Consider the following 23,861-nt stretch of genomic DNA (forward strand, 5'->3'; position numbering starts at 1 on the left):
AGAGAAAAAGAGAGAAAGAGAGATCTATCTTCCATCTTCTGGTTCACTCCCTGGATGGCCACAACAGCCAGTGATGGGCCAGGCCAAAGCCAGGAGCCAGGAGCTTCATTCAAGTCTCCCATATGGATGGCAGAGGCCCAAGTACCTGGGCCATCTTCTACTTCTTTTCCCAGGCTATTAGCAGGGAACTGGATTGGAAGTGGAGCAGTAGGGATAAGAACTGGCACCCAGGCTGGCACCGCGGCTCACTAGGCTAATCCTCCGCCTGTGGCGCCGGCACACTGGGTTCTAGTCCCAGTCAAGGCGCCAGATTCTGTCCCAGTTGCCCCTCTTCCAGGCCAGCTCTCTGCTGTGGCCAGGAAGTGCAGTGGAGGATGGCCCAAGTACTTGGGCCCTGCACCCCATGGGAGACCAGGATAAGTACCTGGCTCCTGCCATCAGATCAGTGCGGTGCGCTGGCCGCGGCGGCCATTAGAGGGTGAACCAACGGCAAAGGAAGACCTTTCTCTCTGTCTCTCTCTCTCTGTCCACTCTGCCTGTCAAAAAAAAAAAAAAAAAAAAAAAAGAACTGGAACCCATAGGGGACACTAGTGCCTCAGGGATGGCTTTACCTGCTATACCACAAAGCCAGTCCCAAAAAGTTACTTCTTGCATATAATTTTATAACTTTCTATTTCACTTTGTTTTCTTTCTTGTGATAATTTTAATCATACAATTCATTACAATTCTAATTTTCTACATATTCGTATCAACTATTAGAATGTGAGTTCTGGGAGATGACAGTTTTCACTAAATCTCCCTTACATGGCCTAGTACCTTGCATAAGTTTGTACTCAGTGAATAGCTCTTTGATGTGTGAACAATATGTTAAGATGAGCTAATATGTTTAACTCAGAATAGCAGGTAATGTTCAAGCCAGGCTTATGTACCACCTTCCTGGTTTTCTATTGCTGCTATAACAAAAGACCACAAATACTGTGGCATAAGATACGAAAAACCTATTCTTCCCCAGCTTTAGAGATCAGAAGTCTGAAATTAGTTCCACTGGCATAAAGTCAAGGTAGTGGCAGAGCTGGTTTACTTCATGAGGCTTTGGGAAAGAATCCATATTATTGCTTTCCTCAGCTTCTAGTGGCTACATGTATTCTTAGCTGGTGGTCCCTCCCTCTGTCTTCAAAAATCATAACTAATCACTGCTTCTGTCATCACATTGCCTTCTTCTCTGATTCTCACTCCTCTTTCTTATCTCTTATAAAAACTCTTGTGAATATATTGGGACCATCTGTATAATCCATAGTCATCTCTCTGATGTCAAGACCTTTGATTTCATTGAAGTCCTTTTGTCCATATAAAGTAACATTCAAAGGCCCAGGAGTCAGAATGCAGATGTACTTCGTGATTCAGCCTACCACACACTACTTTATTGAAAAATTCTGATTGAGTCAGATCCAGTTGAGAAATGGAACATGGACCAAGAGAAGTCACTTATATTTTAGACCTAGTGTGGCTACTTCCTAACCATAGGATTCTGTGAAAATTCCTTCACATCTTCAGGCTTCCTCTGCAAAATACCAAGACTAAAGCCAGTGCTCTCTTACATTCTCTGATTATGGGTTTCCAGTGGTTATTAACTAAGATATACTTTTTATATTGTCCACACTCATGGCTTCACAAAATTCACATGGCTTCAAGCATACAAAAACAGTGCAGAAAATGGTTTCAAGATCTCACATTCTGTCACTAAGAAGGAGAAAGGACTTCTTGTAGGTAATAGGATGTTTCTCTGGGCATCCATAACAACCCAACTTTAATTTGAGGGGAAGATGGGGATAGAGAAAAAGACAATGCATGTGGTAAAACAAGGTCTGCATCCTTCCTGTTTCATGGTTAATTCAAAACAAACATAAATAGAAAACCCTTGAGATAACAAAAAATTGAAACTGGAACAACTCATCAAAGTACTGTATAACGGCTTATTATGTGCCCAAATCTTAACAAAATTAGAGGGAAAATCAAACTAAAATTATTGTCCATGTATCTGCCAAAGATCATTACATTCTAGAAAACTTAGTCATGCACTAGACTAAACAAAAAATACAGTCACAGACAGTGCTATATTGGACACTTATTTCAAGGAAAAGTTTCAGAGAGGATCAAAACAGAGGGTTTTTGTCACAGTAAATCCTTCAGTCTCACTCAGTGCCCAGCAAAGAGTAAATGGCCAATGAGTGTGAGATGCATCAGATCAAGCCCTTTGCAATACTCTTAATAAAATGTGAAAACTTCACATGATTTGAGGCAGAAAAAGTAGATATAAGGGTACTTCAACAAATTTGTAGAAACTCTAATTAAGAATAAGCTTATTTTGGTGCAAAAACATTGAAATTCATGATAAGAGGTTCATAAAAAGTTCATGGAAATGTATACTATGAAAAACCTATACATAAATTTGAAAATTTTTGCACCAAATTAAACTTACCTTGCAGTTCTATTTTTCCACAATTTGAAGTTTTTTCATATGGTCCTAGGTAGGGCTAGAAGCACTAAGACAAAAAGCTGTATACTTGGTTTATTAGGGCCATTATTGTGAACATATGAATAACTTAACAACAGAGGGATTTCAAATTTTTCCCGGGCTTCCTTGATTTTATTTTATTTATTTGAAAGAGAGAAAAAAAGAAACAGTTTCCATCTTCTAGTTCACTGCCAAGATAGCTACAACAGGCCAGTCGGCAATGCAACCCAGGTTTCTGATATGGGTGGCAGGGACTCAACTACTTGAGACATCATTGCTGCCTTCCAGGGTCTGTATTTGCAGCAAACTGGAATCACCACTTGGAGTCAGGCATCAAACTCTAGTCTAGCCATTGGGATAGGCTTTCTTGTTTTTTGATAACACCTTGCACTATTATGAAAGATAAAACTGTTTCAGAGAAAGAACTAGCAAAAAGTAAAACGAACAGTGAGTGTGAAGGTCGGGCTGCTAACAGGGAATAAAGTGTTTTGAGGAAGAATCAGAGCATACAAGGAGGAAAGGAGAGGGCTTGGCTTGGGTTCTGTTTTTTCTAAAGCCCTGGCGCCCTCTAGTGAAAAGATAAAGCAATCTAGCATCCACACAGAGAAGTTTTCCTAACCACCTGTGTTCTGGCCTGGGAATCAAGGTTTTTTTCTGTTTCCCTTTTTTTATGGGGTGGGGGACACACCATGTTTCTTCACTACTAAGTGTTTTTTATATATTCTTTTCTTAGAAGTCACATTCATTTTATCTCCACAAGCAAAGCCTCAAGTTCCACATTACCCCAGGAGTGAGGACAATCACTGTATGCTTACAATACTTCTGTTTCTGTTTAGTCTCAATGAGGAACATTTTTAATTTTTAATTTTTAAATTTCTTAAATCCATTCTTTAAAAGCATATTTAACCAGAGAAATTGACCTGGAATTTCAACAACACAAAATTCAGAAGCCAGTCAGTTTCCACTGTTTCCTTTGCCAAAAGGCATTTAAGAGATTCCCTAGAATTTACTCCCAGTGGTCTGAAAAACACCTGACAGAGATAGATGGTTATAATAATAGTGTTAATTAGAAGACTGCATCCATAGCCACCCCCCAAGGTCTCCTCTGTTCCATCTACCTCTAGATGAAGACAGTGTGGGTGAATCTAACAATTTGTTGGGGAGTTCTGGATGAGGACTGTACAGGTGGAGCAGGCTCACCTGTTCTCTGCTATGTTTAGTTTCACTTCTCAGAACACAGTAAAGTACAGGCAACAGTAACCAGAGTTGTGCTATGTGGAGACCCTTTGAAAACCCTATCTCAGAGAGGAAGATGTAGAAGAAGAGGAGCTCGCCTCTGTGTATTCCGTTAGGACCCATCGTCTTAGTGTGCGGGAGGCCACTATCACTGCTGTAAAAACGGAAGCGGGTAGGATCGTTCCAATAATAAAATGGAAATGAGAAGTTCAGAAAAAAAACCAAATAGCTCGAGCCGCAATGTTTGGGAATAAGGAAGGAAAAGGGAACTCAGATTATAATAGGCTTTCTCCAGCAATACAGGACAATAAAGGGTTCTGATCATTTCTTTCTGCATCTTGGGAAAGCAGAGAGGCGTTGCGGGCGCTCTGCCTGTCCCGCGGGCGCGGCTGCGTTCAGCACCTCGGAAAGCGCCCCTGGCTCCGCGCGGGAGCCACGCATGCTCCTTGGGGTCCGCCGCCGCGGGTCTGCGAGCACTGATACAACTCCGGCGAGCGCCGCCGGCAACTCTCTCGGAGTTGGCAATAGCGGAGAGATCCAGACACCCGCGGACCTCCAGGCAGTCAGAGCCGGGGAGCCAGAACATCCCAACCTCATTTTCTCTCAGCAGCAACAGTAGAGAAAAACCGACAAAGGTATTGGAAACGGCAGGCGCGGGCCCTGGGCGGCTGGGTGGGTTAGGCGCCAGCGCCCTAAGTGACAGCGGGGAACGGAGGGAGGCAGTCAGCGGCGTGCATGCATGGGGACCCGGTGACTGCGCCCCCGGCCCAGGCAGCCTGGGACGCCGACCGCTGGCTCGCCTGGGGAGCTGCATTTCTCTGGTCTCTTGCCCCTCTCCGGAGCAGCCGCTGAGTTCAACTCCAGAACCTGCGCTCTGACCCCCATCTGCACTCGCTTCCCAGGCGCTGTCTTCAGCGGCTACTTTGAAAGCTCCCGCGCACTGGCCGCGCGCTTGCCTGGGGACTAAACCCGCTGCCAATCGTGCTCCCTACAGTCTCGCCCCCCGGAACATGCCCTAGAGGCACCTGCGCATGCAGGTGGCTGCGACAGCCGCGATGAACACCATGAAGAAGGCGGCGGCCGGCGGGGACGAGCTCGCAGGACTCTTGGGTCTGGTACCGGACCTCCTGGAAGCTGCCAACTCAAGTGTCAACGGGTCGCTGCAGCTACAGGACTTGTGGTGGGAGCTGGGGCTGGAGCTGCCGGACGGCGCGCCCCCCGGCAGTGTCGCGGCGGAGAGTGCGGACACGGAAGCGCGGGTGCGGATCCTTATCAGCGCAGTGTACTGGGTGGTTTGCGCGCTGGGGCTGGCGGGCAACCTGCTGGTGCTGTACCTGATGAAGAGCAAGCAGGGCTGGCGCAAGTCCTCCATCAACCTCTTCGTCACCAACCTGGCGCTGACAGACTTCCAGTTCGTGCTCACCTTGCCCTTCTGGGCCATGGAGAATGCGCTCGACTTCAGATGGCCCTTTGGCAACGCCATGTGTAAGATCGTGTCTGTCGTGACGTCCATGAACATGTACGCCAGCGTCTTCTTCCTCACCGCCATGAGCGTGGTGCGCTACTACTCGGTGGCCTCGGCTCTAAAGAGCCACCGGACCCAAGGGCACAGCCGGTGCGACTGCTGCGGCCAAAGCCTGGGAGACAGCTGCTGCTTCTCGGCCAAAGCCCTGTGCGTGTTCATCTGGGCTTCAGCCGTGCTGGCCTCGCTGCCCAATGCCATCTTCTCCACCACGATCAAGGTGATGGGCGACGAGCTGTGCCTGGTACGCTTCCCGGACAAGTTGCTGGGCGGCGACCGGCAGTTCTGGCTGGGCCTGTACCACTCGCAAAAGGTGCTGCTGGGCTTCCTGCTGCCTCTGGGCGTCATCAGCCTGTGCTACCTGCTGCTGGTGCGCTTCATCTCCGATCGTCGTGTGGTGGGGACCGAAGGAGGGACAGCGGCCAGGGGCGGCCTGACGGGAGCCAGCGCCCGGAGACGGGCCAAGGTCACCAAGTCAGTGACCATCGTCGTTCTCTCCTTCTTCCTCTGCTGGCTGCCCAACCAGGCGCTCACCACCTGGAGCATCCTCATCAAGTTCAATGCGGTGCCCTTCAGCCAAGAGTACTTCCTGTGCCAGGTGTACGCATTCCCAGTGAGCGTGTGCCTGGCACACTCCAACAGCTGCCTCAACCCCATCCTCTACTGTCTCGTGCGCCGTGAGTTCCGCAAGGCGCTCAAGAGCCTGCTGTGGCGCATCGCGTCGCCTTCGCTCACCAGCATGCGCCCCTTCACCGCCACCACTAAGCCAGAACCCGAAGACCACGGGCTGCAGGCCCTGGCGCCAATCCACGCAGCCGCCGAGCCCGACCTGCTCTACTACCCGCCTGGCGTCGTGGTCTACAGCGGGGGGCACTACGACCTGCTGCCCAGCAGCTCCGCCTACTAACGCCGGCGGAGGCCCAGGGTGTGAGGTCTGTTGGGCAAAATGGCCTTGAAGTAGGTGGGAAGGGGATGGTGCTCCAGTGTGGCGGCGCCCACAAAAGAAGCGGCACCGGGAATGCAGAGAAGCAAGGGTTTGAGAGTGAGGCTCAGCCACAAGGTGCACAATGGAGCGCATTTTTTCCAGCGACTTTCAAAGTCTTTGATAATGGCTGCCGGCTGCCTCCAGCGAGAGGTGCGGCTCTCTCAGATCCCTCCCTCTACGCTTTGGCCCTGGAGGCTGTGGCTGTGCAAAGGTCCAACTCAAAGTGTCTAGAGAGCCTGGAGTTTTAGAGGCAAGAAACTTTCCCCCTTGTTAGAAGAGGGGGCGTGTTGGTCCATTCCCAGGGGGAGTGTGGGAGGAGAAGCACCTCCCTCCGAGTCATTGTAGCATTGATCACCCTGCTTTGGGAGGCTGGGCACTTTCTGCGTCCTACCTCATCGGCCTCTGAGCTCAGAAGTCACCAGGAGCATAACACCTGCCGCCAGCAAGGGGGAGCGATTCACTTAAGAGTAGTGTGGCCGCGCGAGAGGGAGCTGACTACAGGGACTGAGGAGAGAACCACGTCGGGGTACTGTCCCAAGAAGGAAAACGTGGGCTCACCTGTTCATTTGGTAACAACAGGAAGTGGAGCTCCAGGCGCGGGCTGAAAGCCCTGGCGCTTCACTTTTGAGGGCTCTCTGGGTACCTGGAGACTGAGCTCCGTTCTGGGAGCCGCAGGTGAGCCGGGCCCAGAACGCCTACCAGAGCTCTACTGGAGGGTGGGGGCGCTCCTGAGGCCCTTCCTCTTCCCTCCGTGAAAATCCGGATTCCCCTTTGAGGCTGTGGCCCAGACAAGAGGCGTGGCTCAGGGCCGTTCTTAGGAGGCTGAGCTAGCAATGCTGTTCCAATGTGCAGGGGGCTCTTGCCAAGCAAATCCTCGGAGCTGAAGTCTGATCTTTCAAGAGAAGGGGCAGGGTGAGAAACAGAAGGGAAGAGAAGCAAAACCTGTCCTAAAGGGAGGAGGGGAGGGGAGGTGCTGGTTTGAGGGCACGCCCCGGAATATCAGGTGTGGGTTATTTACTGCTCATACTGTTCACAAGAGAAAGCAGAAATAGAATTCCCATAGGACATTACCTTAACCCATTCCATTTGTGCTTTGCACATTGAGCATGTGTGATGAATCCCGCCCACCCCCCAACTTCCAGTCTCTGTGGCTGTCTCCGAAGAATGACAGATTTCTCATGACAGCTCTCTTCTAGTCACAGCCGTTGAATATTGGAGACCCTCACAAAGTCCTGTCTTGAGCTGCTCTGAGAACTGGGATCACACCTCAGCGTCCCCATTCATATGCTTGCTTTGATAGCAGCACTACTGTTCTCCTTGATGATTTGGTTTGGGGTCAAGAAACCAGCAATGTAGGCAGTATTGTGGTTATTTTAATACAATAAATCGTTATTAGAAAATACATGTCTCTGAGCTGTAGAATTGCTGAGTGATTTTGTTGGAAATTTTTCTGCAGTGTTTCAGATGTAAGCTCAAAATGTGAGATGTAAAACTCCAGCCTCCCTTGCTTGTCCTGCTTTGTCACACAACACAGTGAAATTGCTAACCACTCATCCCTTGCCACAAAAACAAAACTGCCCAATTTCAGTCCTGAGCAGTCTTGAGAAGTTAGTTCTTTTAGAAACCAGACTCATGTTTCTGAAGTAGTCAAATTAGTCTTTCCTTGGGGAGAAAATTTGTTGATACTGAATAACAATTGGGATAACAAAAGTGGAGGTGTCCCCCAAAATACAAAATAAATGAGTGAACACTAGTAAGAACCAACAGTAGCATACCCCTGCATAACACCCATACTAAACTTTTAGTAAGAAACTCCTGTTAAAACAACTTATCACTTCAGTTGGGACAATAAGTTCATGTGTAAGTAGCTTAGAACTCAGAAAAGTGTTTTGGAGTGTGTGTGTTATGCTATATGGGCACTGGAAAGACAGAAGAGGCTAGAAGTGAGGTCTTCATATGAAACAGCTCTGTGGAAAGCATTGCCTGTCCAAATCCAAAGCTGAAGGCTTCTGAGACCATAACAGGGGGATCCATGACCGTGATTTCTGTCCTCCACAAGGACAAAGGGGTTGGAAAGGAAATAGTCAACTCAACTGACATCAGCCAATAGTTTTCACGTGTACCTCTTGCCAAACCTTGTGTTGGGTGCTGAGGTAAGGTCCATGGTCCAGATACATTCCTGACTTCATGTTTAGAAGGGCAGCCAGCCATGGACACAAGCAAGATCAGACAGGGAGCACCACAGCAAGGCTAAAAGAAAACTCAGAGGGAAGACAGGGGAAAGGAAGATGATTCCCCAGGAGGGATTCAGAGACTTCCTGGTCAAAGGGGTATTTGACATACAGGGCACAGTGTGGGCCCGATGCAGGGTGGTGAGGGAGTCATGAAGACATTTGAAGCTGAGGGCATAGTGTGACCGAAGGCCTGGAGGCTGGAATGTATGCTTGATTGAGGAGGCAGGAAGCAAAGCACTGGCTTCCCCTACTCCTTCCCAGGATTTCCATTGAAGTTATATGTGTCCTTACATTTGTTTTATCTGTCTGGAAACAGAACTTTTTTGCCAGAGAGAACAGGTTGTTAGTGTACTGAGAAGAAGCATTTGAGGTCCCAACAGTGCTTAAAGGCTTTTTAAAATTGGATTCTACCCAGTTGGTCAAACTTCAGTGGAACTGAGTACAATGAGTAAAGTATTTGCACATCATGTTTTAGTGGGTGTGTGGAGGGGATCATAACTGCTATAGCTCCCTTCCTCAGCTCAGTATCCTATCTGATGTCCCATCTAAAAGAAGTTTCGAGCCGGCGCCGTGGCTCACTAGGCTAATCCTCCGCCTAGCGGCGCCGGCACACCGGGTTCTAGTCCCGGTTGGGGCGCCGGATTCTGTCTCGGTTGCCCCTCTTCCAGGCCAGCTCTCTGCTGTGGCCAGGGAGTGCAGTGGAGGATGGCCCAGGTGCTTGGGCCCTGCACCCCATGGGAGACCAGGAAAAGCACCTGGCTCCTGGCTCCTGCCATCGGATCAGCGAGGTGCACCGGCCGCAGCGCCGGCCGCGGCGGCCATTGGAGGGTGAACCAACGGCAAAGGAAGACCTTTCTCTCTGTCTCTCTCTCTCTCACTGTCCACTCTGCCTGTCAAAAAATAAAAATAAATAAATAAATAAAAAAGAAGTTTCATTTGTAACAAAGATGATGCCCTGTCATTGATCAGAGTTAACTTCTTGAGGGACCATATAGGATGGATCAATTTCCCAGCTCCCCCATCCAGTCATTTCTAAATCTTCCAATACCAGAACAGTCTTTAGAGAAACAGTAAATCAGTATGAACCCTGCAGGATGTCTCATTTATTTTTTTTAAAGATGTACTTATTTATTTCAAAGTCAGAGTTACACAGAAAGGAGAGGCAGAGAGAATGGTCTTCCATCCACTAGTTCACTCCCCAGATGGGCGCAACCCCTGGAGCTGAGCCGATCCGAAGCCAGGAACAGGAGCTTCTTCCAGGTTTCCCACGTGGGTACAGGAGCCCAAGGACTTGGGCCATCTTCTACTGCTTTCCCAGGCTATAGCAGAGAGCTGAATCGGAAGTGGAGCAGCCGGGACTCAGACTGGAGCCCATATGGGATGTCGGCAGGGCAGGCAGTGTCTTTACCCGCTATACCACAGTGCTGGTCCCAGGATGTTTCATTTCTAAACTTTACAAAGGCAGTGCAGATAGGTGAAGCAAGAAAGGTGGTTTGGTTCCACTTCTTTTATAATGCTCAGAGTACTGACACGGGGTCCTCTGAGTATGTGACCCTCAATACCCCAAGCAAAACCCCATGGAAGCAGGGGTTTTTCCTGATTATTCCTCTAAGTCAGTCATGACCTCATTTTCTCAGGATGGATGATGAGGCTGAAAGATGTGGAGAAGAGGGTGGAAAGAAGAATGGCAAAGATAGGGTAGTTGTCCACATGCATCCTATAAAGAACGGGAGAGTTTTATCTGCAAGTGAGGCACTAATAGGAGTAGGGTGGCAGAGCACGAGAAGTGCTGGTTTGGAGAGAATAATGCTTGAGGGTTGATAAATGAAACAACAATGCACTCGGGTCTGAGAAGACAGCCCAGCCTGGTGAGGACAGCACCAGAGATCTGGAAAGAATGGGATAAACTACAGGAGCCTGGAGTGCTTGGTGTCAGGTAAGGAAGATGTGTGTCCTGCTGGTAACACAGGTAAGCAGTGAACAGGAAGGAGCCCCCAGCCCTCCATCAGCCCTCTTGCCCTTTCTGCACATACACACATGTGGCCTGCTCCACAAGGATGTTCCAGATGTCCCAGCCTACAACACTAACCCTGCCGCAGTTCCCATTGTGATAACCAGGTAGCAGCAAAGAGCAGGCTTTTTAATCAAGGAGAAAGCAGTTGAGAGAATTGCAGCAGCAAAGTACAAGCCCAGGCAGGAGGAGGAGGAAGAGAACAAATTGAGATGACAGGAATCTAGCTGCGTTTGGAGACCACTGGAAGGAGGAAGCTGAAACACTGAATGACAACGGATCTGCTTGCAGGCTGTGTTTTTGGGATAGTAATCTGCAAAGCTGCTCTTGGCCTTGGGCCCCTGCTCTGGGTTTTATCATTAGAGGACTCAGCTCTACCTGTCTCCCTCCAGCTGCGCTCTTTTCTGCACAGGGAACCCACCGGGCTGAGTGCAGCCTGTGCCCCCCACCTTCTAGATCATGTGCCAGTACCTCAGACCTCAGAATAATTCATCCAAACACCCCTGAGTCCGTTGACAAATCCCTCACAAATCCTTTCTGGAATCCACCCCCCAGAGGGCAAAGCACACGACTGAGGCTATGAGACCCTAGTATGAGAGGGGGTAAGGAGGGCTGTTTGCAGGAGTGGCAGGGGGTGAAGGGTTGTGGGAGACCATGGATGTGCTGAAGGCAAAGTGCACACAAGGACTCACAAGGTGCTGGACAGAAATAAGAATGCAAGGAGAAGGGAAGACGAACGGGCTGTGGACCTGGGTCTGCATCCATACTTGCGGGCTGGACTCCACAAATGCTAGGAGTGCTCCTGAGCCCCTCATCCACCCAACAGTTGTGTGTAAGAGGACCCAAAGCTTTCCAGAGGACAAGCAGGACATGCTTCCTCTTCCCAGGATCACTGCCTCTATGAGCTGATGCTGCAGGGGCCTGGCCATGCTCTGAGCCCATAAATTCTACTATGTATGGGACAAACGACTACAGTATCTCAAAGACAGTTCATTTCATTTTTTCCTTCCTGGCAACAAAGACCTGGGATGGTTAGAAATCCAATGGAGGCAATCCATGAGTGCACGCCCAGACTCCGAGATGAGGTCAGATAGCAGCACAGCATTAACTCCTGAATACAGAAGGACAAATCTCCATTCTGCACTAGTCAGGCTCACTGGGTGTGGTACAGGCAAACGCTTAAGACCAGAGAAGACCTGGGGTGGGGGAACAGGAGGATGAACCACTAGCAGTAGTCTGGTGCACTCGCTGTCATTTGTTGAGCACCAACCAGGGCCAGCCCAGCCTAGGTGCTGTGGGCACAGGAAGCAACAGAACCAAAGTACCAGGGTGCAAAGCGCAGCTCTGCCACTAGTGACCTGGCTGATTTCAGGTGAGTTCTAGAACTCTCTGCCTCAGTTTCCTCATCCTCATAATGAGACCAGTGAGTGACAGCACCAGCTCCCAGGACTGCTGATGAACACAGGTGAAATACTTAGTGCAGTGGGAAGCACTCTCGGAGTTTTGTGTCATTACTCATGACTGAGGTAGGAACAACCATTCTAAATGTGCAGATGGGCAGATGTGGCTGAAGGAAGTCCGTTTGCTGCTGGATAACAAAGCCAGGATTCTAAACCAGCCTGATGCCAAAGTTTGTGATCATTCTATTAAGCCTTGCTCGTCTCTGGAGACTGCTAAAAACCTCACCCTATTAGGAGCAGCTGAAGAGGAATGGTTGGCGAAAAACTGCTTAGCCTGTAGAACAGAAGATCACAGCAGAAACCGGAGGCTGTTTTTTGAAAGACTTAATATCAACTCCAGAGGAGGGAAAAAAGAGCGTGGACTAGAAAGGACTTATTTTTTCCCTGTGTCAATGAAATAAGCTGCTTGAAGGTAGCAAATCCTCCAGCATGAGACATTTGGGCAGATTTGCCAGAAGCATCATAAATTAATAGGAATTAATTATGAGCAAATTAAATATGAATAAAGTAATACCACAAATCATCAGCATAATATTTGGCATATTTGATGAAATATGACTCCCCAACTACAAACGGCTCCTGGTTAAGATAGAAAAAAATATGCCATAAAACAAATCCAAGTGTCATGTGCAAATGACATCATATGCAATTAGTCTGCTTCTCAAGTTTCATCAAGGCCTAGAGGTTCACTCTGTCTCTCCAACTTACATGCTGAGAGGCAGTAGGGAGGGTGCTCATTGCTGCTACCACCCACACACACTCATTGCCCCCAGTGCACGGAGACATAGCCCACGTGATGGTGCCCAAATAGGAGGACTGCTGTGCAGAGGACTGGACAGTGTAGGAGGCTGCTGACCACAACTGAAATCACAGCACGGGAATCCAAAGGGCAGACCCCCAGGATGCAAAATTTCCAAAAAGACTGGTTTTATGCCATGCGTGTCACCTGTCAAAGGGTAGGATCAATGTCTCTTTATTGACCTAATTCACGTATCTAACAAAGAGAGCCACGAAGCAGCAGCCGATCAATGCCACTGCAGAGGCTGTGATCACCACGACAATGACGCTCCCGGCTGTGTTGACCAGGAAGCCCAGGCCACCGCCGACCAGGATCTGAGCCAGCTGCACCATGCAGGTGAGTGCAGCACAGTCCACGCCCTTCCCTCGCCCGCTGCTGTCCAGGGCCCCTCCTGGGGCCAGCTTGTGCCTCTGCAAGAGAAGCACAGGAACAGCATTTGATCGTGAGGAACTGTCGCGGAGGGTACAGGCGGACAAACTTTCTCTGAAGATCGCTCTGGATCCTATGACTACTCAACACTGCTGCCATGGTGCAAAATGATCTTACCGGTCAACAAATTGAGTTCCAACCATTTTATGGACACTGGCATTTGATCACATGGCATTTTCACTTGGCACTAAATATTATCCTTCTTTTGATATGTTTTTTCAATAACTTAAAAATGTAAAGGAAATCCCTGTCTCGTGGACTGCACAAAAACAGGTGACAGGCTGCATTTGCCCAGCAAGGCACTGGTCACCAACCCTGACTTAGGGCCCGGGAAGCCCTTCCCCTTCCTGCTCCGTGCAGCCTTCCTTACCCACAACAAAGCCTCAGATGCCTTCATTAACATAAAACGAAGCTAAATGATTAAAATATGCAAAATTGCCTCTTCCTAAGAAGAGAGTAAATACAATGTAGCAGAAGCTCAATAAATACCAATTCTTCGGTTTCTTAGTTTTAAAAATTTAAAAATTTTCAGAAGGATGTCAAATCACTGATAAAAAAAAAAAAACCTTGAATGCCTTAAGGGATGATTCTGAGGCCAGAGTGCTGTTTAGGACATCCGCCATTCTATGAGTCTGCTGTGTATCCCACTTCCCATGTTGGATCGTTCTCTTCCTTTTTTTTATTCTATCAGTATTTGCAGACACTAGTCTTATTTATGTGATCCCTTTGACTCTTAGTCCTATCATTATGATCAACTGTGAACAGAAATTGATCACTTGGACAAGTGAGATGGCATTGGTACAGGCCACCTTGATGGGATTGAATTGGAATCCCCTGGTATGTATCTAACTCTACCATTTGGGGCAAGTCCAATTAAGCATGTCCCAAATTGTATATCTCATCCCTCTCTTATTCCCACTCTTATATTTAACAGGGATCACCCCATGAGAGTATTTCAGGCATGGAAAGCCAAAACACTATGGCAAAAAAAAAAATGACCTAAATGAAAGATCTCTGTGAGTGAGATCCCAGTGGGAAGAACAGGTCATCAAAAAAGGAGGTACCTTTCTCTGAAGGGAGGAGAGAACTTCCACTTTGACTATGACCTTGTCTAAATAAAATCAGAGTCGGTGAACTCAAAAGGCTTCCATAGCCTTGGCAACTCATGACAAGAGCCTAGGGTAATTACTGACACCATAAACAAGAGTGTCAATTTGTTAAGTCAACAACAGGAGTCACTGTGCACTTACTCCTCATGTAGGATCTCTGTCCTTAATGTGCTGTACATTGTGATTTAATGCTATAACTAGTACTCAAACAGTATTTTTCACTTTGTGTTTCTGTGTGGGTGCAAACTGATGAAATCTTTACTTAATATATACTAAATTGATCTTCTGTATATAAAGAGAATTGAAAATGAATCTTGATGTGAATGGAAGGAAAGAGAGAGTGGGGGTGGGAGGGAAGTTATTGGGGGGGGGGAGCCATTGTAATCCATAAGCTGTACTTTTGAAATTATATTCATTAAATAAAATAAATACAAGTTAAAAAAATAAAAAATAAAGTTTTTTTTTTTTTTTTGACAGGCAGAGTGGACAGTGAGAAAGAGGGAGAGACAGAGAGAAAGGTCTTCCTTTTTCCATTGGTTCACCCTCCAATGGCCGCTGCACCAGCACGCTGCAGCCAGCACACCAAGCTGATCTGAAGCCAGGAGCCAGGTGCTTCTCCTGGTCTCCCATGGGGTGCAGGGCCCAAGCACTTGGGCCATCCTCCACTGCACTTCCGGGCCACAGCAGAGAGCTGGACTGGAAAAGGAGCGACCGGGACAGAATCCGGTGCCCCGACCGGGACTAGAACCGGGGTGCCGGCGCTGCAGGTGGAGGATTAGCCTATTGAGCCGTGGCAGCAGCCTTGTTTAATTTTCAACAACCCTATATGGTACATTTTATTATTCCTATTTTGCAATAAGAATGATTTGAAGAATGATTTCCTATACTACTCAGAAAAAGAGTGCTGTGCTGGAAATGTATGTTATTCTTTAAGTGAGATAAAGAAAACTGAAGAATTGATTCATATTTGCTTTATTTTCACTTAAAGACTTGAAAGCTAAACAGGAAATAAGACTGCAACATAGTAGGACTGGGAACAAGTAGGAAAGTCCTAGAAGCAGTTACTTCACAGTGTGTACTTTTATATATCATTGTGATTGTTGAACCATGGTTATATTATTTCATTTAAAAATAAATTCTTGGGGCAGGTATTTGATGCAGTAGCCAAACATTTCTTGGGACACTTGCATCCCATATCATAGTCCCTGGTGCAGATTCTGGCTCTGTTTCTAATTCACCTTCCTGCTAATGCAGGTCCTGAGAGGAATCAGGTCGTGGCCTAAATACTTGTGTCTCTGCAACCCACATAGGAGGCTCAGATTGAATTCTAGGCTCTGGGCTTTTGGCTTTGGTCTTGCCCAGTTCCAGCTGCTATGGGTATTTGGGGAGTGAACCAGTGGACAGGAGATGTGTGTGTGTGTGTGTGTGTGTGTGTGTGTGTCTCCCTCTCTCTACCTTTCTAATAAAATTATTTTTAATACTTTAAAAAATTAAAATGAACTCTTTCTAAGTAATTAATTAGTAACCTCTCCAGTGCCACACAGCTTTGGAGTGAGGGAGGAAGAATTTGAATCCTGGTTTCTTGGAGTCTAAAATTCATGTATTTTTGCCTTCCTGCCATGTGACTATCTCCTGGGAGGGAAAGTTCTTTACAGTGACCCTCTCTTTAACAGCAAAATCCTTGTCAGGCACTGAAACATCGCCTACAATGTTTGCCTGGGTGTGAGGACATCTACAACTCCCGTTTGAAAGGATCTAACTCCCATTATAGCTCTGCCCTGCTGTGTTTACCAGATCAAATGATGGAAAAGCAGGCTGGATTTACTGTCACATGGACATGAGTTCAGTGTTTTTGCAGTTTCAAGCTGAGATGGATTAAAGTCAAAGTTATCTAGTTTTTTTCTTTTTTCTTTTCTTTTTTTTTTTTTTTTGCTGCCCCAGCAAAGGAGCAGAAAAAGTTGCATGTTTGATAAAAAGTGTTAATTTTAGAGGAGAAATACCCAATCCCGTGTTCTTTTAAGGACTGGATGGCATCCTGCTCTCTAATCTGAGTTTCTAAGTGTAGATGGGATAGTCCCACTCAGGATAGCCTGGTAGGGATGACCACTGATGGCTACATCTTCATTCCCTGCACACTTACTAAAGCCTGGACTCCCCAAAACAATGTTGTCTATGACCCAAAGCTTCCTGAAGCACCTCTGCACCTCTTCTGGGTGGAAATGGAGAGACCCTCATTGTGGCCATCCAAAAATGTTGCAGGTGCACTGGGGGTATGTGTGGGGAGGATGGAGAAGAGCCAGATTCTCCTTTCTTTGTCTCTGTGTGTTTGTGAGCTGGATTCTTGGCATTACTGAGCCCCTATTCCTAATCAGACAAACAGGAGTAAGGCTCCTTGCCACACAGCTCATCAGGAACACGGGGTGCCAGAGGGAGGAAGCAGCTAGACTGCTGGTTATGCCTGCCTCACACCATGCTGATGAGTGGGTGAGCATCTTTGTTCTGCTCTTTCAAGAACCATTATTTTCCAGCTCCACTTGGAACTTTCCTACAAAATCCCCCACCCCAGCCTGCAGGTGACTCCCAGTGTTACCCAGGGCAAGGGTTCAACGACGATGACGCACCTCCTCCTCCTCCTCACGGTGGTACTCGGCAATGAGGTTAAAGGGCACGGTGTATAGAGTGCTGGACATTACGCCAAACAAGGCACACAGGACCAGGGTGGAGTAGACGTTCGGGAAGAGCCCAATAAATCCTGTCCCCAGGCCAAACAGAAAATACCCCATGAAGTAAAGACCCTTTAATCCGATGTAGGATACCAAAGACTTCTGAAAGTCTGTGGGGAGAAGAGAGGGAGAGATTACAGCTGGTGGCGCCTCACAGCACTCAGTAATGTCAGACAATCTTTTCTTTTGAAGATTCACTTTCTTTTAGGAGACGCCCTTTGATACTGAGTCAGAAACAAAAGAGCCTCCTTATCTGTGGGTTGAAAACATCTGGCTTTGGATTCCATCTTAAATCCTTCACATACAGGGCAGCCTGAGGTTGCTTTGCTAGACTGGTTTTCATTCCCACAGAGGAGGGCCAGGCACTGTTCAGCAGGCAGCTGAAGGGCAAAAGGATGCAGAAGAGGGGATGAGAAGCCTCACCTTGACTGTGGGACTCTCGGGATGCAAGGCGTGGGAGAAAAGTAGGGGTGATCCTAATTAGAGATGTCTGGCACAATTGGACCAAACAACAGTACAGGCCAACCTTGGCCCAATGGCTCATGGGACAAATGAAAACATCCAGGTTTTGCAGAATGAGCCAAGGCCTTCACAATTTCCTAGCCCTCACCAGGATGAAATCTACACACCCAAGAACGAAGTAAAAGGTCACACGAATATCTGCAGGAGCTTTTCCCTGTCTTGGTCTGGTAAGTGGCCACCACAGTCTGGTAAGTGCCTATTCTCTTTTTTTTTTTTTTTTTTTTTTTTTTTTTTTTTTTTTTTTTTGACAGGCAGAGTGGACAGTGAGAGAGAGAGTCAGAGAGAAAGGTCTTCCTTTTTCCATTGGTTCACCACCCAATGGCCGCTGCAGCCAGCACACCGTGCTGATCCGAAGCCAGGAGCCAGGTACTTCTCCTGGTCTCCCACGTGGGTGCAGGGCCCAAGGACTTGGGCCATCCTCCACTGTACTCCCGGGCCACAGCAGAGAGCTGGACAGGAAGAGGGGTGACTGGGACAGAATCCAGCACCCCGACCGGGACTAGAGCCCAGTGTGCCGGCGCCACAGGTGGAGGATTAGCCTAGTGAGCCTACCTACCCACTCTTCATGGGCAAGTTCCTTAACCTCTCAGCACTGGATCATCTGAAAAACGGGAACAATAAAACTCTCCTCTGGGGTTGGTGTCAAGACTGAATGTGATGAAATGGCTGAGAAATCACCCAGCCCAATGCCAAACCCATAGAAGACATCTAGTTAGTGTGTTATTGCCATTTCAACAAATAGAGGCCTGGGTGAGGTCAGATCATGATTACCTGAGCTCCCCTCCCAGTAAGTAAACACAGCATGCTCATCAAAGCACAGGGTAAGGCTGTTTTAAAAACTAAAAATTCTGCTTTAAAAATGTATGATGTTGGCCAGCGCCACGGCTCAGTAGGCTAATCCTCCACCTTGCGGCACCGGCACCCCGGGTTCTAGTCCCGGTCGGGGCACCGGATTCTGTCCCAGTTGTCCCTCTTCCAGGCCAGCTCTCTGCTGTGGCCAGGGAGTGCAGTGCAGGATGACCCAGGTGCTTGGGCCCTGCACCCCATGGGAGACCAGGATAAGCACCTGGCTCCTGCCTTTGGATCGGCGTGGTGTGCCGGCCGCAGCGCGCCGGCTGTGGAGGCCATTGGAGGGTGAACCAACGGCAAAGGAAGACCTTTCTCTCTGTCTCTCTCTCTCTCTCTCACTGTCCACTCGGATTGTCAAAAAAAAAAAAAAAAAAAAGGTATGATGTTTTCCACAATGGTAGGGAAAATCTCCAGAGTGTTTATCTTCCTTTTTTAATCTGTTTTTTTTAATCTGCACATTTCTTATCTCTCCCCTACTCTGTTCTACTGGAACACACAAACCAGGAGGTAAATGCTAGATATTTGAAGTAAACCTATTGAAGCAGGAAACTTTCCATATCTATCCAAATAATTATTGGACTTAACATTGGACAAAAAAACATAATTTGCATCATACTTGAATCAATTCTGAAACAATACACTGTCTCTATCCGAAAGAACACAAAGCTCTGGAAATGACAAGTGGACTATCTTGCATCCTCTATTAAATTCAAGCCATGCCTGCAGGGCCATTGTTAAGGTTGAGAATGAAAACAGTATAATGCTAGGTTGGTTTCTATTTGCATAATGCTGATATTTATGCAGAAAAGGCAATCCAAGGTGTCTCAGTACCTGAAAGACACCTCCAATAGTCACTGGGGATATGCTTTCATGCAAGTGTGTAGGCCAGTGGGGAAAAAAAAACAAAGAAAGGAAAAGAGATATTTCGAAATACACATAACCTCTGTACAAAGACTGACGGTCTGGTAAAGAATGTTTTATTCATGAAGGGAAATCAGTAAATTTCAGGGCCAACCTTGCCTTGCCCGCTGATAGGTCTGATACCCCGTGGCAGTCAGATGCTTACACAGTGCCTCTCTTTTTTTTTTTTTTTTTTTTTTTTTTTTGACAGGCAGAGTGGACAGTGAGAGAGAGAGACAGAGAGAAAGGTCTTCCTTTGCCATTGGTTCACCCTCCAATGGCCGCCGCGGCTGGCGCGCTGCGGCCGGCACACCGCGCTGATCCGATGGCAGGAGCCAGGAGCCAGGTGCTTTTCCTGGTCTCCCATGGGGTGCAGGGCCCAAGCACCTGGGCCATCCTCCACTGCACTCCCTGGCCACAGCAGAGGGCTGGCCTGGAAGAGGGGCAACCGGGACAGAATCCGGCGCCCCGACCGGGACTAGATAGAACCGGGTGTGCCGGCGCCGCTAGGCGGACGATTAGCCTAGTGAGCCGCGGCGCCGGCCCACAGTGCCTCTCTTTAGGGTTGGAGGGAGATGATAAATTTTAGCACCAGTTACATGTGGGGAAATGTGTTCTTACAAGAATGAGAGTAGCAGTAAATAGTCCCCTCACTTCTTGAAATCATGAAGGAATTAAGACAGATAATTGGTTAGACCATTTGTTCTCATACTCTCCATTTCTAAGCATTTGAAATCTTCCTCCTGGAATTTTCTGAGTTCACTCACTCTAACAGAAAGAAAAGGTTTGCTAAAGAAACGTTAAGCTAAGCCAGGCATCGTGGAGCAGCTGGTTAAGCCGCCATTTGGGACAGCTGCATCCCATGCCCATGTCAGCATGCGTGGTTCAAGTCCTGGTTACCCCGTGCTTCCAATTCAGTTTCCTGACAATGCCCTTGGAGGTAGCAAAAGATGGCCCAAAGGCTTGCGTTCCTACCACCCAGGTGGGAGACCCGGATGGAGTTCCTGGCTCCTGGCATTCGCCTGGCTTAGCCCTGGCTGTTGAGGGCATTTAGGAAGTGAACCTGTAGATGGAAGTGTTCTCTTCCTCTCTCTCTCTCTGCCACTCTGCTGTTCAAGTAAATAAATAAATATATCTTTTTAAAAAAGAAAAGGAATGTAAGCTTTCACTACCACTATTTGGTTATTAAATAGTAAATATTATTAAACTGTGAATTTTATGGTTTGTGATTATTGAATTCATGAACACCTTTTATCATTAGCCCCCTTTTTCCCAATTATGCTAAATTTTTAAAGAGCTCTCGAAGAAGGTTTCCAACTGTGCTATGGGCAGGCGAAGGGTAGAGGTAGGCTCAACCATTTGCACGTTAGTGACACGGTGCTTATGAGAATGATAACAGGGATTCTCCCCCATGTCCTCTCCTTTGCCTGACCTGAGCCATATCCCTGTTGTTCCCTGGGCCTGTACAAGGCCTGGGACTCTGAGTTGGGATCAGTCACTCTCCTCACAGCCCTAGAGCAACATGGAGGGGTGAAAAGACCTCATTATAATAATGAGCCAAGTTTCCACCATAAATAGGGAACCTAGATACATATTTCAACGTTTACAGAGGCTGAGATCTCAGCTAGCGCAAACAAGGTAAGCCAGGGTGATGCCCTAGAGTTACAACACAACCATTTGGACTTACTTAAAATCAGCGACAGAAACAGCTTTGTCCAGCCTCCTCACAGCTGAAACTTAGCTCCATGGAGGATTAAAGGCTCAAGAAAGCTGGCACCAGAGGGCAGCCAGTTGATCATAATTCTTTAATAGCACTCCTTTAGGTTACCACCCTGTGCATCTGTGCTCCGATCATTCCACTTGTTGACTTTGTCTATGAATGCCTCCAGAGATCTTGCCTCAGCAGACCATGGATCTGCTGGCACTCCATCTCTCACCCATCCAACACTTACCCATCTTTTTTAATGAGATTCCTTTCCATTTTCCAAAGAACCTTGATCAAGAATTCACTGGTGCCAAATACAAAGGAAAATGGCACCTAGAATTCACTATGTAAAAAGATACCTTTGTGGTCCTTTCTCAGTTTTTCCTGACTTCCATATATTTATCAAGAATGTGGCTTTTTGAACAGCAGAAAATAAAACAAATGTATTAAACCTAAGTTCTTCTAGACAAGCTCCCGATGGAAGACATGCATTAGGGGAGCAAGACTTACAAGAATAAAGTGATGAAGACACGGAGTTGATGCACAAGCCCCAACATCCAACCTCAACTCCTCTTTCATAGATGAGAAACTCTGTGGAGTTGTGCGGGCTGTAGGGGTCCCCTTGGAACACAATCTGAAAGAGAAGTATGGGGTTGTTGAGCTACAGATACAATGTTGTGGAGATGCCTTCTCATGTGCTCTAGGTAGCAACGTGTCCCTGCCCAAGGATTCCTTCCCAGGGCACAGAGCTCAATGTGACAAAACCAAGTCACCCCTTTCATTCTATCACATCTCCATTCAAGGAAGACTCCTTAGACTTAAGACTTTTAGACTTCTTTGAAATCTGAAGCTTACTCTGGCTGAATCTAAACAACATTCCCCTGGATCTTTAACACCCTTCCTTTACCCAACATCTAGCCTCACCTGATATAGGCAACCCTGCCACTTACTCTCTAGTACAGCACCAGGCTTCTAGCTCATCTTCACATGCATTCCTATTCCTTTTTGAAATATTTTCTTCACCTATGCAAGGATTCTTCAACTAGTTCACAAAGAACAATGGAATTAAAAGATAAGTTTATTTTGCTACAAAAAATTTTAAATCTATACCTAGCTTTTTCATAATACACATTTTCTAGCAAATTTTTGAAGACCTCTCGTATCTCTCCAATTCCTATCCTACTCACCCTGCAAGGCCCATACTATACCTCCATTATGAAGCCTTCTATGATCACAACAGCTAGCACTGATTTTCCCCCCATTGTATCTTATCAAGTACTAGTTGGCCCTACAGTGCCTTCTAGTTGTCCAGGATAGAGCAGCTTCCTTCTACAACCAGCTCCTCGATGGTACTCGTTCTTATGCTCTTACTATGCCCATCCTAAAGGCCAGCTCAGAAGAAGCTTGACAATTGCTGATTGATTGATATGTGAGTCAATGAGGGCACACACACAAGTTCATTACCTGGCCCATGAAATCTGTGAAGAAAAGCATGTTGGACAGGAAAGCTGTCCATCCAATGAGGTGACTGATACAAAGACAGCGATAGTGGGCAGGCATGCTCACCAATGCCCTCAAAAGCGACTTCATGGTCATCGTCCTCCGAGTCTGGAATAAAACATGAAACAGGTATGAAATTCAATGTAGAGAAAGCACAGGAGCCAGAGCACACAGCTGTACTATGTGTATCTGCCACTTGGCTGTCACATGAGATCTTTTTTTTTCCTAGGCATGGCACCCAGGTTTCCATGGAATACACTCATAGTATGTGTTCACTCTGTGTGAATATTTAGTAGTTTTATGTCCTGAATGGGGATTTGGTGACTTAAGGACAAAGGGACTAGGTTGTCTTAGAATGTTGTCTTTGAATGACAGAACTGCCACACAAGAACACACCTCATATCTAGGGAGTGGGACATTTAGCATAGCAATTAAGACACCCATATCCTACATCTGAGTACCTGGATTCAAATCCTGGCTCCAGATCCTGACTCTAGTTTCCTTTCAATTAAGAAAGTGGGAGGCAGAAGTGACAGCTTAAGTAATTGGGATTGGATTCCTGCCACTCACATGAAAGGCTAGACTGTGCTCCTGGATCCTGGCTTGGGCCCTGATCCAGTCCTAGTCATTGTGGGTATTTGGGGACCAATGGTTGGGGGCTCTCTTGCTCTCGCTCTCTTTCTCTGCCTCCATGCCCTCAAATAAAAACAAGCATTGTTTAAAGGCTCATATGTAATCCAGCCCTTAGATGATGATAATTCTTAGATTTCTTGACTTTCAAAGCATGGTAAGGGAAATCCACAATGACCTTCATTATCCCTGTTCCCAAAATCTAGTTCCATGGTTACATGACAAAAGAATTTTTACAGATATAATTAAGACTACTAATAAGCTGATTTTGAACCAATGAAAAAGATTACCTGGGTGACCCTAAATGAATCACATGAGCACTTGAAGGACAGTTTTCTCCACCTCAAAGCACAAAGATTGCTGGCTTTGAGGGTGGAGAGGGTCATATGGAAAAGAACTGATGCTAGGCTTCAGAGGGTGAAAGCAATCAGCCGATAGCCAGCAATAAAACAAGGACTTCAGTCCCACAATCACAAGGAACAGGATTCTACCCACAACCTGAATGAGCTCAGAGAAAAGTCTTCCCCAGTCAAACTTGCAGGCGACAGCACAGCTCTGTCAGTGTCTTGACTTCAACCTTGTAAGACTCTGAGCAGAGAAGTTCACGGAGCCCAGTCAGACTTCTGATCCACAGAACTTTGAGATAACAAATGGGCACTCATTCAAGCTGCTGGGCTTCTGGTGGTATTTTATGCAGCAACTGACAAGTCATAGAGTCTACAACTCCCTGCT

At 47.1% G+C, this 23,861-nt stretch overlaps 2 protein-coding genes across 2 annotated transcripts in view; one reads left to right on the top strand and one right to left on the bottom strand.

Moving 5' to 3' along the window:
- Positions 1 to 2,691: 2,691 nt before the first annotated feature.
- On the top strand, positions 2,692 to 7,752 carry RXFP3 (relaxin family peptide receptor 3). Its single transcript, XM_089313134.1, has 2 exons — positions 2,692 to 4,386; positions 4,654 to 7,752. The coding sequence occupies exon 2, from the start codon at positions 4,783 to 4,785 to the stop codon at positions 6,178 to 6,180; it is 1,398 nt and encodes a 465-aa protein (XP_089169260.1). The 5' UTR covers positions 2,692 to 4,386; positions 4,654 to 4,782; the 3' UTR covers positions 6,181 to 7,752.
- Positions 7,753 to 12,944: 5,192 nt separating this feature from the next.
- The window catches only part of SLC45A2 (solute carrier family 45 member 2), a 45,846-nt gene continuing 34,929 nt past the window's right edge, over positions 12,945 to 23,861 (bottom strand). Inside the window, exons 4-7 of the mRNA XM_002714118.5 lie at positions 22,464 to 22,607; positions 21,510 to 21,633; positions 16,922 to 17,133; positions 12,945 to 13,172 (exon numbers count right to left, since the gene is read on the bottom strand). Coding sequence (XP_002714164.1) covers positions 12,945 to 13,172; positions 16,922 to 17,133; positions 21,510 to 21,633; positions 22,464 to 22,607 — 708 coding nt within the window. The remainder of the gene's footprint in view (positions 13,173 to 16,921; positions 17,134 to 21,509; positions 21,634 to 22,463; positions 22,608 to 23,861) is intronic.

This window comes from Oryctolagus cuniculus, chromosome 14, assembly GCF_051225735.1.
Source record: "Oryctolagus cuniculus isolate XC-2025 breed Fujian yellow rabbit chromosome 14, ASM5122573v1, whole genome shotgun sequence".
NCBI classification, from domain to species: domain Eukaryota; kingdom Metazoa; phylum Chordata; class Mammalia; order Lagomorpha; family Leporidae; genus Oryctolagus; species Oryctolagus cuniculus.

Excerpts from the sequence above, each read along its gene's own strand:
- RXFP3 (XM_089313134.1), top strand. The coding sequence starts at position 4,783 with ATGCAGGTGGCTGCGACAGCCGCGATGAACACCATGAAGAAGGCGGCG.